Below are 13,987 nucleotides of genomic sequence, written 5' to 3' on the forward strand. Positions count from 1 at the left end.
GGGGGGGGGGGGGGTTGGCTGATCCCAATCTGATGGCTGATATGTGGCCTGGCAGCTTGTAGAGCAGCATCTGACTGGTAAGTCTGTTGTGGGGGAAGGGGCATGGGGAGGGACAGATCGAGGCCCCTGCAGTGAGGGGGAGAGTGGGCAGGGGGAAGCACCAGACACCTGAGGTGGGGTGGGGCATGGGACAGAGCCATGACTTGTTGGGGGGGGGCACTGCTGCATGCACCCCAGGAGAGCATGGGGGTGCCCCCTGGCTCTGTGCACAGGGTGGGCTGGGGCTGGGGGCTGTGCTGGGCCAGGCAGTGGCAGCACTGGGGTGAGGAGTCTGGGCTGGGCTCCGGCCAGGTAGTGGCAGCACTGGGAGGGGGCTACTGCAAATTTTGGTGGCTGTAGCCTCCTTCCTAGTACTGCTGTTGCCTGTCCCGAGTGCAGCCCTGGTCCACCCTTGTGCTGGCCCCAGCCAGCAGTGGCAGCCCACCCTCACGCTATGCATAGATCTGGAGGGTACCCTCCCATGCCCTCTTGGGGGGTGTATAGCGGTAGGAGCCGCTCCCCACTCCGTGCCCCCTTGGGTAAGCCACTCACAGCTACGTCCTATGCCCCGCCCTGCCCTAGTGCCAGCCCCCGCCCCACTCTCTCACCACAGGGGCCTTGGTCTCTTCCCCCACAACAGACTTACCAGCCTGATGCTGCTCTCCACATTGCTGGGCTGCGCTCTTGGCCACCTGTGTGCTGTACTGCGGCTGCATGCATGCAACATCTATTGGTGACATCATCACAACATGAATCAAAAAAAGCTGGCTGCTGATAGTGTCAATTTTCCTTATATTGGTGCTGATACGATATGGGACCGATGTATCGGTGCACTTCAGAAATACATGATCTAAACTCTTCATAAAACCACCATCAACACTGACACAGCACAGGACATAACACCTGAATCTGTCATAGATAAAGCAAGGGAACCAGGGCAGCCAATGTTCTGCTTCTGTAAAAGGTTTGTTAATATATGCTCAAGAGATCCCAGGCAGGCGGGGCACAAACCCTCTAGTCCCTACCAGTCTGACCATAGGGTAAAATTCCTTCCTGACCCCAAATGTGGCGATCAGTTTGACCCGAAGCAGAGAGGCAAGACTCTCTAGCCAGGAACCTCCGGTTTTAAGTCTCAGCAGGTGCACTGGTGCAGCCCCTTCCTTCCCCCCCCATCCCCAGCCAACACCCAGTGCTTCTGATGGAGGCTTAAAAACACCCTGGCTAAGCAGAGTCAAAAAGCCTGAGGCTGAGTTGATTCAGCCTTTGTAGGTTAATAGAAGATGCAGAGATTAAATTGAACCAGAATTGAACAGATATTTACCTTTGACTCAGGAAATGCAGCCACATGCCTGCAGTAGCTCAGGCCACAAGCCGGAGGGAGCTAGAGCATGGTTCTCTGGCTGTGTGTTCACTTCCTCTTCCGGCTGCCCCTCTGGGAATTGTAGTCCAGACTTACAGCAGCAGGACTCTGCAGAGTTGCTTATCAGTTCCTCTTCCTGCTTCTAGGTGCCTCTGGGATTTGTAGTCCAGAGTCACAGCCAGCAATAAGTTTGAGTGGAGGGAAGGGGTGCTTAAGCCCCCACTCCCTGGCCCCAGACCTCAGCTGAAGTTTGCCTGGAGGGGGCAGTCCCCACACCTTCAGACTGGGCTGCATCCCCAGCCACACTGCTGCCCTCCCCTCCTTGTCAGCCATCACTCACTGCTCCAGGTAGGGAGCAGAGGGGCAGGGCCACCCCTGCTCTCTGGGAGCTAACAGCACAGCCCAGCCCAGCCTGGGGTTGCAGAGTGCTGGGGGTCTGTGATTGAACTTGAACCAGGAGGGGGTCTGGGACAGAAGTTTCATAAACCAGTTTGACCCAAATCAGTTAAGCCTGATACTGCATTCAGCCAGGTGCATCTTAAACCAGTTTCAGCCATTTTGAAGTGGGTTAATGTGCACTGAGCTTCTGTTCTGTTACGGGTTTAAACTAGTTTCTGATCATTTTAACCTGGTTTATGTGTAACTTCTCTCCCTAGTCCCTGAAACATGTAGCAGGGAGTGAGGGGAGGGGGAAGCAAAAAGCCAAGTCCAGAAGCCTGGGAAATCCTCGTAGCCAAACGTAAGAATCACTACGCCTAGATCAGGGACAGGCAATTCTTTTGGGCAGAGGGCCGCTTACTGAGTTTCGGAAAGCCATCAAGGCCACATGAGGCAGCCAGGGCAGATTAATATTCTCTACATTTTTTAGGGGCCCTGTGGGCCGGATAGAAAGGCCAGCCCCCGGGCTGCGTTTTGCCCACCCCTGGCCTAGATCATCCCTGACCAGTGACTGTCCACAACCTGTTTTTTAACTCCTCCAGTGATGGAGGATCCGCACCTTCCCTGGGCGACTGCCTCCCTGCTCTAATAACGAAGACGTTCTTCCCAAGATCTAACCTAACCTGCTTTGTTGTAACTTCAAGCCACTGGCTCGTGTCCTGCTCTTTACAGCAAGAGAGAAAATATGTTCTCCCTCTTCTTCGCAGCAGCCTGTCACACATTTGAAGCCTGCTGCCATGTTCCCTCTTAAGTGCCTTTTCTACAAGCTGAACATGCCTCATTCCTTCAGCCTCTCCTTGTATGACTTGTTTGCCAAGCCCTTTATCATCATCACCCACCTCTGGACCTTCTCTAGCTTTGCTACATCTTTTAAAACGTGGAGCCCAGAACTGCATGCAATAATCTTCATCCTTGGAAGAGGCTAGTAAAAGGGTTGTTCAGTAATAGCAAGCGCACCCTGCACCTGTGCAGGGGCTTGAACTAGGTGGTCCTCAAGGTCCCTTCCAGCCCTAGGATTCTGCTTGGGTTCAGAATATTTTCCCTGATGTACCAGGTGCATTAGCACTTCTTAATAACAAAATCCAAGGGTTTGAAGCCACAAGGGACCATTAAATTTCATTCACTTACCCTGGTATTGAGCCCAGCACTTTTTGGCACCACTGTGATCTGAAGATGCCAAGAGATGGAGAACCTACCACTTCCAGCTGGTGGCTTATCCAGTTGGTTCTGCCTCACTGATGAAAAGATCTGTGACAGGAGTGCCACTTTTGGGGTCTCTCCGGGTATGGCTCCGCCCTCCTGTAATGGGCCAGCAGCCTGTTTACTCTCCTGCCATGCCTTGATTTTCTGTAATTAATAGATTGCTGTAATTAGCAGGAGGCTGCTCATTTATATGTGCCCTGATGACAGAGGGCGCTATCTGCGGCTCCTTTTCCTCCCCTACACCGCAGCCCAAGCCTCGCAGATGGTGCTGGTCTGATCTGACTGGGGCCCTGTTATTAGGTCTCGGCCCTTTGTTTCCTCTAGGGGCTCCTCGCTGCCCCCCTCCTCACTTCCCAGGGCTCGCTGCCCCCTAGCTCCGGGGCTGGGCCAACATGCCCCCAAACAAAGCTGCGCCCTCTCTGGCGCCAGGAGACCCCACGCTGTCGTGGAGCTCCTATGAGGCCTCATCCACCCCTAAGAGCCTCACCTGGTCCTCCGGTCAAACAGCGAACACAAAACACAAAGCCCCCTGGGCTATAACATAAAACTAAACCATCTGGTACAACAGTTAATCCCTACCGGGAAAAATACTTCAGCAGCAACCTGCAGATACTCGTGCAGCCAAACCTTGGCCTTCTCCCTGCACTGGCTGAGCTCCTCACTCCTTGGCTGTCAGAGGAGGAACTGCCACCTTGGCCTCCTACCTGGGTTTAAGAGGGGCTAAGCCCTGCCCCTTCCTGTCAGGGGTTTTGCCAGTTGCCCCAGCAACCCGCACCTGTGCTGCCCTGGTGACTGGCAGCTGCGCCTCCCCTTTCTCACCGCTAGGGGCCTCTCTTGAGCTGCCCCTGTTCTCAGGCGCAGGGCACCTAAGTGCTCTGCGACTAGCTCTCTCTCTAGTCTCATTTTGCTGATGCATGCCTAGGTTTGAGGTCTCTCTGAGTCCTCTGAATTAGCTCCTTGTTAACTAGGAATTTCCTGCTATAGCAATCCCTGCTTTTCATTAAAATGCTGTTATCCTTTTTTCCATAGCATCAGTTCTTCCTACCTGATTGCACAGGAAGACTTATTTGGCCTCTAAAATTAAAGAGATCGTGTCAACATGTCACAGACCTATTTATGTCCCTGCAAGGTCCTAAAAGTGAATTTTTAAAGGCCTGTTGAGTGCCCCTACCTATACTGTTTTTCTCATCATCAGTGAAAAGTCTTTCACTCACAGGCACTTAGTGCAAAATGATTTCAAACATCTACGGAGGAACATTTAGAAGTTAAGAATTTTCTCAACTTTGTAGCATGAAATTCCTGCTTTTACATCTTATCCAAAGTTCATTTTTACAAAGAGTTTTGGGCCACGTTTCAGTCGTCTGTGTTCTTACTTTTCTAAAGAAATGCTTTATGCAAAACATTCCACATTTCAGGGCCAAGCTGTTATTTCGCTTTAATTTCAAAAGAGGATTTCCAAAGCAGCTGCATGTTTCCTGTTCAGGAACAGACAAGTGGTGATCAGAGAAATAACATTATAGAGGTGTTAGAAAGAGGGGTAGAAAAGTGGCCAGCATGTCAGTGTCCTTCCCCAGTGAGAGTTTCCTGCTGTTTTCAAATGGTCAGATTAAACAAGACCCACTGTTAGGAAATGCCGCTTGTTACACAAATCTAAAACTCCCTCGCTGGCCCTGCCTGCCTTCTCACAGGTTTTCCACTGCTTAAACGAAATCCTGGATCTCTGTCACAGTTTCTGTTCCCTCGTCAGTCAGAACTTGGGCCCGCTGGACGAACGTGGAGCTGCCCAGCTGAGCATCCTAGTAAAGGTGAGTCTTGGGCCACGTGAACCCCTCTCCTCCTCTCTGCACAGAGACTTGGAAGCAGCAGCGTAGGATGACAGTCCTGCCTGCTTGAAGCAGGGACAGTATGTTATATATCCTGTGATTTTAAACTGATGTAATAAAATTAGTGCATGGAGGTGAATAATTCATCTTAGTCTAGCCACAGCAGGGTTGGAAACTGTTCAAGCTAAACTGGAACAAGAGCATGTAGACTGGTTTGATCAAGCAGAAGAAAACCAACAAGTGGGTGCAGTGCATGCAAAAAAAGGCCTCAAAAAGCAGCAGCTATGTCCTGCTGTTTGCTCTTTGCAGAGCTGAAGGGTGCGGCGCTTTCTGGCAGCAACATGGAGAAGCGCCTGCAAGGAAGCTAGTAAAACTCACTGAAGACTCTCAGTTAGTACTGAAGGTCCTGGATATGGGAAGACTAGTTGAATCTTTCTCCTAATTGTGTTCTGTTTTCAAGCCCTAGCCACTGCACTGGCTTACTTGCAAAGTGACACTACTACCAGGGGCTGTTGGCTTCTGGAAGGAAGCTTTTCTTTGAGTCGTGAACCATCCTGTTGTCAGGGATGGGGCAGGAAGCTGCTGTGGCTTCAGCTCACTGACGCTGGTCTTCTCTCCCCCACAGGGCTTCAGCCGCCAGTCCTCGCTCCTCTTCAAGATTCTCTCCAGTGTCCGCAACCACCAAATCAACTCTGACCTGGCCCAGCTGCTGCTCCGCCTTGACTACAACAAGTACTACACCCAGGCAGGGGGCACCCTGGGCAGGTAGGAACAGGCTGGGCACTGGGTTTGCTGACACCAGCACCCAGAGGTGTTTGAGACATAAATTCATAGTTGGCAGGGTCAGAAGGGACCTAAGTAGATCATCAAGTCCAACCCCCTGCCCTGGGCAGGAGAGAACACTGGACTCATATGACCCCAGCTAGGGGAGATGGATGTGAAATTTTCCATTTGAGCTCAAATTCCTGATTTCAGAAGCCAGGTTGTGTTTCTCTTCCGCTGTTTGCCTCTTTGCTTTGAGATCCAGGGAACCGCCTGCTACCAGGTGTTCACTGGAGAGGCCAGCTGCCCTGCATGGGGTGGTATGTGGGTGATAATACGTCTTTCTCTTGCAGCTTTGGGGTTTGAGCAGAGACCTGTTTTTAGGACCATGAGCAAGAACACAACAAGGTGAAGTGATGAGGATGAGTACAGACGAGCCAAAAGCACATTGCCACCAGTGGTGTTTCTAGGGAATTCACTCTGCTGTCTGAACCCTTCCTGGCAATGGGCCCTGGTCACCTGTTCCCCAGAAATCCACCTCTCTTGGAAAGAGGTAACAACAAGTGTCTCGAAACAAGGCTGTTCCATTCACAGAGCATTAGTAAACTTGCTTGCTGTGGCATGTATGTATCCCACCTGCCACACACCAGCCTGCTTGTGTAGGGCAGGACAGTCTATCCCCCAGGCTCCATCCACATCCTTCTCTCCCTCCTTTAAGCAAATGCACAGGATCATACAGCTCTTCCTGGCTGTTCACCTTGACCACAAGCAATGCAGAAAGCGGTGAGACGTGTCCCGGTGGATGTGGCTGTGCCAGCAGGTACTGGCAGCAAGCAAGAGCTTTCTTTTGTCCAACACATCATTTTACAATTACCGCATTCTCTGCTTCCGATGCACTGGCCCCAGTCTGACATCTGGGCCTGGCAGCTGCACAGAGGGAAAGGAGGAAGCCATATAGATGCCTGGCTGCTGTTTGAACAGTAAGGGAGGCCTGGAGAGGTTTTCACTCTGCAGCAGATCTCGCCTCCAGGGAGTTAGGGGGCTGCTGCCTGCTTGGAGCCTGAGCCCACAACATGTTTTTTCAGTAGTGGTGTCATATGCTGCTGTTCTGGTTTTTGTGGCTGACACTGGAGCATCGGGAAAGATGGGCAGTGAATGAATGAGAAGTGGGTGTAAGCCAGTAGCTCTCAGACTCTTCGGCTTGTGTATCACTCTGATTCCAAGTTACAGATAATAAAGAGTAACACTTTGTGATTACAATGAGACTAACTGAGCCTGTCTTTAAATTATTTTGTTTCTTTGTCATCCTTTCTTGTTTATTTTTCATTTCCATCTTGTTTCCTCCAGAAGTTGATTGCATGTCCCAGGAATGTGCATACGCTAGTTTAAGAAAACACATGAATAGCCTAAGTTAGTGTTTCTTGGACAGAAGTTTGATAGTTGGAAGCAACTTGTTCTGGGTTTAAGGGCCATACTTACCTGAATCAGAGGGCATAGGTGTGAAAATGAGCAATGAAGATGCAGCGGGGTGCATCTGAACAGAGTGAAGCTGGTTGCAGAGGGATCTGTAGCCTGTATCTGGAGTGGAGTTCCCGCAGCTACTTCCCGGGGTCAGAGACTCCTAGACATTGTACCTAGGGGCTTAAACAATCAAACCAAAGCAAGAATGTGACAACCCATGAGCAGCATGGTGATGTCTGTTCCCCTTATTAGCAGTGAAGCAAGAAAGATGGAAGTCAACGCAGGGAAACACAAGACTGGAGGGTGGGGGAAGAATAAGAGAAAGATTAAACAAACTTTTCAAAATGCAGGGAGGGGCCCTGACTAAGGATGGACATAAGCCACAGAATCTGGAAGGGAGGCAACAGATTAGGCCTGTATGAAGAAAGGATTATCGTTTATGGTGGGGAAAGCAAGGTGTGAGGCTTGTAAGTACCAAGGGAGTAGAGACCCTTGGGACATTCAAACCTACCCTGCAGTGATGCTGGCCAATATACAAGGGGGGAGACCTCCATCCTGTGTGGAGAACAGAAGAAAGGCTCCATCCTTGGCTGCTGGTGCTTTTGACAGGCTCTTTCAAGTGAAGGGTTCCCTTCCTTGTGGCCTCCTGGCATCTTCATCAGGTACCAATTCTTCCTGCTTTCCCTCTGGAAAAGCAGGTAGGCTGGAGCTTCGGGTGCAGGTTCAGCGGCAGACTTTGCTTAGTGTGTTTTGGGTAGAAGCACAGAACATGGATCACTGCTGTGGGCAGGTGACAGAAAGAGGGGCAGGAAGCACCAGTGACAATATCTTGTCACCACTCAGGGCTGTTCAGCTGGCACTTACCTGTGCAGAGCCGAAGGTGCTGGGAGGATCCGTCTTCACTCAGCTTGTCAGCGACGAATAACAGCTCAGTCAGGTTTTCCAACTCTAAGCGTTAATGGTCTACCTGAACACCAGAGTTGGTGACTAAGTTGCTGCAGCATGACAGCAAACAGGGACACAGCTGTCAAACAGATTTCTCCCACAATTAATCCCTTAAATACAGCAGGCATCAGAGGACATAAGAACATGTTACTCAGGAGTGGCACGCATAGTATCGAGGTGCTTACACAACCGTGCCCTGGCATGCCAGATGCAATGGTGGGGTCCTGGAAGCAACACAGACGAGAACCAGAAGATGTGGGGGGGGCACACCACAATCAGCACATAAGCCTGTGAGTGCTGGGGAGGGTTTCTCCCAGCCCTCATCTCCCTCCACTAGGGAAGGGGCCTGTCCTGCCCCCATAAATCAGTGGACTGGGCACTGATTCTGGCCCTGCTGCATTGCTGCAGGGCTGCCATTTGTGAGCTGGTTTGTCCCTGCAGTCCTGGACACTAAGGTCTCGGTGGCTGGTTAAGGCCCATGCATCCTTGTGAGGCAGTAGTTGGAGCCAAATGCTGCACTGCTACTGCAGAACAAGTTTGCAACACCCTGGAATAAATCCAGGACAGTCGCATCAGGCTCTGCTCCAAGCCATCTCCTTTCCTAGTAGATAGTCTGCCTGTGTCAGTACCACACACACAACTGATCCTCCCAGGCCCGTTACCAGATTGATGATGTTTGCTCAACCTCAGCCTTCCGCCCTCTACCCACCGTCATCTTGCATCACCTCTCCGGAACCACGAAGTCGGCACTCCAGGACACTGGAAAAGGAATGCATGAACAACGCTCCTCCCCACCCAGTGCACAGCGGGGAGGTGCTGCAGGCTCTCTGGCCCGCCATGCTCAGCGCCTGAGCATGAATGCACCTGCACGTGAATCCTGCTGACCGAAGCAGTCGGCCCATCGCACTGCACCAGCTTCTGAGATTCTGTGCCCGCAGCCCTCTCCAGGAAAAGCATGGAGAACTGCACAGTACAGTGTCTGTTTTTTTCCCTCTACCACCTCTCCCCTCCTCCCCTGGGAACAGCCAGGACACAGGCTTACATGAGCTGAAAGCCCCAGCTACCACAACGAGAGATTCAACATTTATTTCATCTTAAAAGTCCAGCCATAAAACTATGTACAATGATCCATGCACGCGTCCATTACACAGAGACATTTAAAACCTGATTAAAACACAGTCTGCACAGCAGTGGGACGGCAGGCGGGCACGGTATGGGCAGCGCTAGCGGGGCACATAGTCATATTTATACTTCGGATGCTTGTTGTAGCCCATTCTCTCCCCAGCAATAAGGCTCTGGATCACCCACTCTTGCGAGATGACAGGCAGACGCAAGGCTTCTGCGCATTTCAGGACAGCAGCTGGACAGGACAAGTCTGTTACCACCACATCGAAGACCCCCAAGGCGATATCTGTGGGGAAAGGCTACTATGAGGAAGAAGCATCTCTCCAACCCAATTCCCCTGCTCCTAGAGGTGCTAATGCCACCCTGCTTCAGGACATCTCCCCATATCCTCTCAGCCCCAGCCAGGAAACTGGCCCCGTGTCGAGGGCACAGCACTCAGGACTCTGGTTAAGCTCAAGACCCAAAGGCACAAGACAAGGCAGCTGCCTGCATGCAAAGGATCTTGGTTTAGTGCCACAGGGCTGCGTAAGACGAAGGGACAGAAGCTCACACCAGTCTCTATGTGCCCTGCAATGGAAGGACCAGCAGCTGTATGGCTGACAGCTTGCCAGCTCCTGTGCTCCCTTTCCCACAGAGCCCAGAGCAAGGGGAAGCTTGCTGCAGCGCAAGGCGCTTCTCAGGTTCCCCCCATTGCAGACTGCCAGGCTGCTGTGCAGCATCCGAGCTAGTGCCACAAGGACCTTCACTGCAGAAGGTGTAAGAAGAGAACCACTCCCCCCAGTGTCTAAGCTGGGGCCCTGTACTCCCCACCCCACCCTACCCTGGAAGCTCGACAGCAGCCTAGGCACTGAGCACATGCGGTCTGAGCTGCCCAGGCCTGTGCTTGTGGCGGCACGGCAGTCCCAGCTAGGCGTGCGGCCCCCATGCTCCCAGTGTGGCTGCAAGTACCTTTGTTCTGAGCACTTGAGTGATGCTGCTTCACTGACGCCGCGCCCCCCATCATGAGGATCTCTGACCACAGCTCCAGGAAGTTCTGCCGCTGGTCGGACACCAGCAGGACCTTCAGGTTTTGGAAGGGGCTCTCACGAGGATGCCTGCCCAGGGAGGGCAGAGGTGAGGAGCTCAGACAGTCCCGCTGCCTCGGAGCCAACAACTCTCAGGCCAGCAGTGCTCCCTGCGCTGGTACTGGCATGGTTTCACCCGCCCCTTCACTGGTGGGAAAACCCAGGGACAGGCCTGTGGGGGACGAGGCCACATCCCGACACTTGGGTCCACACCTTGGGACCTGGCTCCCCCAGGCACTGGCCCATTAACCTGGCTGCGGTGTTTTTCGTGGGCTCCCAGCCCTTCCCTCAAACCCATCCACACCCAGATTACAGACCAGACGCTAAACAGGTGCTAATGCCAGTTCCTGCAGGGCCTGTCCCAGCCTTCCTGCAAAGGGCTGTGAGCTGCTTTGCCAAGCCCACTCCCACGTCTGCTTGCCCTTACCTCCCACTGGAGCTGGTTTTAAAGCCGCGCACCGCGTTTTGTGGGGCAGCACCCACCCATACACAGGGGAGCACCAAGCCAAAAAGAGCTGCTTAAGCTCAGCTTGCTCCAAAACTGGACAAACACAGCGACTGGCTCCCCTTGCTCCTGCTGTTGGTTCCCAAGGGGGTGAAGTCCTGTGAGCCTCTGAAAACCCCCTTCCTGAGTACTGGCTAACTGCCCTGAATGCAGAAGTACAGGGAACATGAAGGGGAGAGCTCTGGGGTCTAGAACCTACCCGAGAGAGACGGAGAAGGCAGCTCCCTCTCCCCAGCTCAGCATGTACTTAACCTACTGGTTCCCTGAAGCCCGTGCCCTAGTGGAGCCCAAGGTATACATGTAGCAAGGGGGCATCACATCTACTGCAGTGGCGCCTGACGAATTCTGCCATCAGACAAGCCTAGGTGCTCCCTCCACCCTGCTCAGGTCTAGCGTCTTCCTGTGCCCTGTGATGAGAGCAGCCTGGAGGAGGAGGCGGCATGCTCCCTGTGCTGCGTGAGGCAGGGGGAGGAGCGCTGCTCCCACATGCCAGGGAGGGTGGAGATTTGCTCTCCTCACTACATAGATCCCGCTCTATCCCCCCAGGGCACGTGCGCTGTCACTGTGTCGCCCTTGTGCCCACCCAGCCACCCTTGCTCTGGCTTCAGTCGTGTGCTGGCAGCCCCAGCCGCCTGGTGCTCACCACTCCAGCAGACGCTGCTCCTGCAGGCTGTAGCCAGCTGGAAGAAGGTAGTTCTGGTAGTTCTGCAGCTGGTTGGCATGGCAGCTGTCGTGGACCCAGACATGGGACACGCAAGGGATTCCGCTGGCAAGGCACAGTAAGTACTTGCGGGTTCGGCAGTGCTGGTCCGCAATCAGGAGGCACCGGTAGGCCGCGCTGCACTGTGGGAAGGCACCGGGACACAGCTCAGGCCTGCACTGCTGAGGCAGCGGGAGGAAACGAGAGCCGCAGAGCCCCACGTGCCATGGGCTAGTTGGGCCAAGAGGGAGAATCACCCCTTCCTCAAGCTGGAAGAGGCAACTGTTGGGGTGGGAAGCCCTTGCCCTGCCCAGGCACAGCCAGGCAGAACATCTTGGGGGGCATCATGGGGGCACAAGAGCCAGGCTGGCCAAGTGTTTGGGGGTGAATCTAGTCCGATCCCTGGCTCAGGGCAGGAGCACCCCTGTCTACACCACAGGAGCCAGGCATCCCTCAAACCTGATCTCAAAAAGCAACAATGCCAGCGATCCCCCACCGCCCTGGTCAGACTGCAAGGACCCTTCTAGTTCACTCTCCCTCATTGCACTTTCAGCCCACTGTGCCTTGCACTGCCCCCTGTGACACAACAACAGGTCGCCATCCTCCTTGTAAGGGACCTTTTTGTACTTCAGGACCATTACCCAAGCCCTCCTGCAGTAACGTACAGCCCACACCCCTGCAAGTGGATCCTGTGGCCAGTTACCCTCCCTGCTAGAGGTCTGCACCTACATCCTGACTTAAATCTGCCTAGCACCAGCTTTCAGCCTCTGGATCACGCTCTGCCTTTGCCTGCTAAGCTGATGTGCCCCCACTTTTTGGAGATCTCTCCCTGAAGTTCCTGGCACAGCAATTGGCCCCTTCTACCCTGCTCATGGGTCAATTGCATGGATCACTTTTCTTGACCCTTGCATAGTGAGACATGTTTTCCAAAGCAACCAGCAGCCTCATGCTCTTCTGAACCCTTTGCCCTCAGCACGTCCTGGGCTGTGGCAATGCCTGCAAGCACCACTTTTGGCAAGCACCACCAATCAAGAAGATCCAATAATGCAGGAAGGGTGAAGAGGAAGAGAAATGCACATGGCCCCTTCAGGACAGCCCTGCTCACCCTGAGCCTGTGTCACACAAATGGCAGAAGACCCCATTCCTGTGCTGGCCCGGCTGCCCCACAGTGCTGCTCAGCCCACGCCCAACCCTGCAAGATGGTCTGAGTTGCTACAGGGCCTCACTGCCACAGAGACCAGGGAGCAGGGTCTCACCTGGGTTTCATCGAAGTCCTCCAGGATGTAGCCAGCTCCTGCACGCAGCTGCATTGCTGTGTACTGCTTGTTGTACGGCGTCATTTCCAGGAACTCTAGAAGAGAGGAAGAGCTTAAGCCTTGGCTCTGAGCTGTGCCACAGCCCAAGCCTCGTCTCCCTCAACCATGGAAACTAGGAGGGGCGGCAGGACCACATTGCTGTTCTCATGCCAAGCAGCAGGCGTGGCAGCAGGGCAGAGCCGAGTGCACCACTAGCTAAGCTGGACTCACACCACGGGGATCTGCGTGCCTGCTGCATGGGCTGGAAGTCGCACCATAGTTTCATAGCTGGTCGGGTCGAAAGGGACCTGAGCAGATCATCAAGTCCGACCCCCTGCCATGACAGGAAAAAGTACTGGGGTCAAACGACCCCGGCAAGGTGTTCATCCAGCCTCCTCTAAAGATCTTAGAAAAGTTTATGAAAGAGGCCATCCTTAACGGACTGGCCAACGCCAACATCCTGAGGGAGAGCCAGTACAGGTTTGTTGTGGGTAGGTCTTGCTTGACCAATCTCATTTCCTTCTACGACCAGGTGACCTATCACCTGGATAAGGGAGAAGAGATTGATGTTGTATATCTTGACTTCAAAAAACCCTTCGATCTGGTATCCCACGATCACCTCTCGGCAAAACTGGCCAATTGCGCCCTTGGGTCCACCATGATCCGCTGGCTGGGAAATTTGCTCCGTGGTCGGACCCAGAGAGTAGTAAATGATGGCAGTCACTCATCATGGTGTCCTGTGACCAGTGGGGTCCCCCCAGGCTCTGTCCTTGGACCCATATTGTTCAACATCTTCACTAATGATGTGGACACTGGAGTCAGAAGCGGACTGGCCAAGTTCGCCAACGACACCAAACTTTGGGGCAAACCATCCACGCCAGAAGACAGGCAGGTGATCCAGGCTGACCTGGACAGGCTCAGCAAATGGTCAGATGAGAACCTGATGGTGTTTAACACCAAAAGATGCCAGGTTCTCCACCTTGGGAAGAAAAACCTGCAGCATCCTTATAGGCTCGGCAGTGCTACGCTGGCTAGCGCTACAGAAGAAAGAGACTTGGGGGTCATCATTGACCACAAGATGAACATGAGCCTGCAATGCGATGCTGCGGCTATTAAAATGACCAAAATGCTGGCTTGCATCCATAGATGCTTCTCAAGCAAATCCCAGGACGTCATTCTCCCCTTGTACTCGGCCTTGGCGAGGCTGCAGCTGGAGTACTGCATCCAGTTTTGGGCTCCACAATTCAAAAAGGATGTGGAGAAGCTT

General features: G+C 53.3%; 2 protein-coding genes across 6 annotated transcripts in view; one reads left to right on the top strand and one right to left on the bottom strand.

The window, feature by feature from the left end:
* Positions 1-6,879, top strand: part of TUBGCP4 (tubulin gamma complex associated protein 4) — a 21,172-nt gene extending 14,293 nt beyond the window's left edge. Inside the window, exons 15-17 of the mRNA XM_019503796.1 lie at positions 4,729-4,845; positions 5,489-5,628; positions 5,979-6,879. Coding sequence (XP_019359341.1) covers positions 4,729-4,845; positions 5,489-5,628; positions 5,979-5,991 — 270 coding nt within the window. The 3' untranslated portion in view covers positions 5,992-6,879. The remainder of the gene's footprint in view (positions 1-4,728; positions 4,846-5,488; positions 5,629-5,978) is intronic.
* Positions 6,880-9,092: 2,213 nt separating this feature from the next.
* The window catches only part of TP53BP1 (tumor protein p53 binding protein 1), a 73,483-nt gene continuing 68,588 nt past the window's right edge, over positions 9,093-13,987 (bottom strand). For 4 of the 5 annotated variants that reach the window (XM_019503865.1, XM_019503862.1, XM_019503863.1 and 1 more), the window contains 4 exons: positions 12,682-12,776; positions 11,369-11,568; positions 10,105-10,250; positions 9,093-9,442 (listed from right to left, as the gene is read on the bottom strand). In XM_019503865.1, the coding sequence (XP_019359410.1) occupies positions 9,255-9,442; positions 10,105-10,250; positions 11,369-11,568; positions 12,682-12,776 (629 nt within the window). In that variant the 3' untranslated portion in view covers positions 9,093-9,254. Of the gene's footprint in view, positions 9,443-10,104; positions 10,251-10,277; positions 10,368-11,368; positions 11,569-12,681; positions 12,777-13,987 lie in introns of those variants that run through there. The other variant, XM_019503864.1, reaches the window with a different exon arrangement.

The sequence above is a fragment of the Gavialis gangeticus genome, unplaced genomic scaffold (genome assembly GCF_001723915.1).
Source record: "Gavialis gangeticus isolate Ggan-Ray unplaced genomic scaffold, GavGan_comp1, whole genome shotgun sequence".
Taxonomy (NCBI): Eukaryota; Metazoa; Chordata; order Crocodylia; family Gavialidae; genus Gavialis; species Gavialis gangeticus.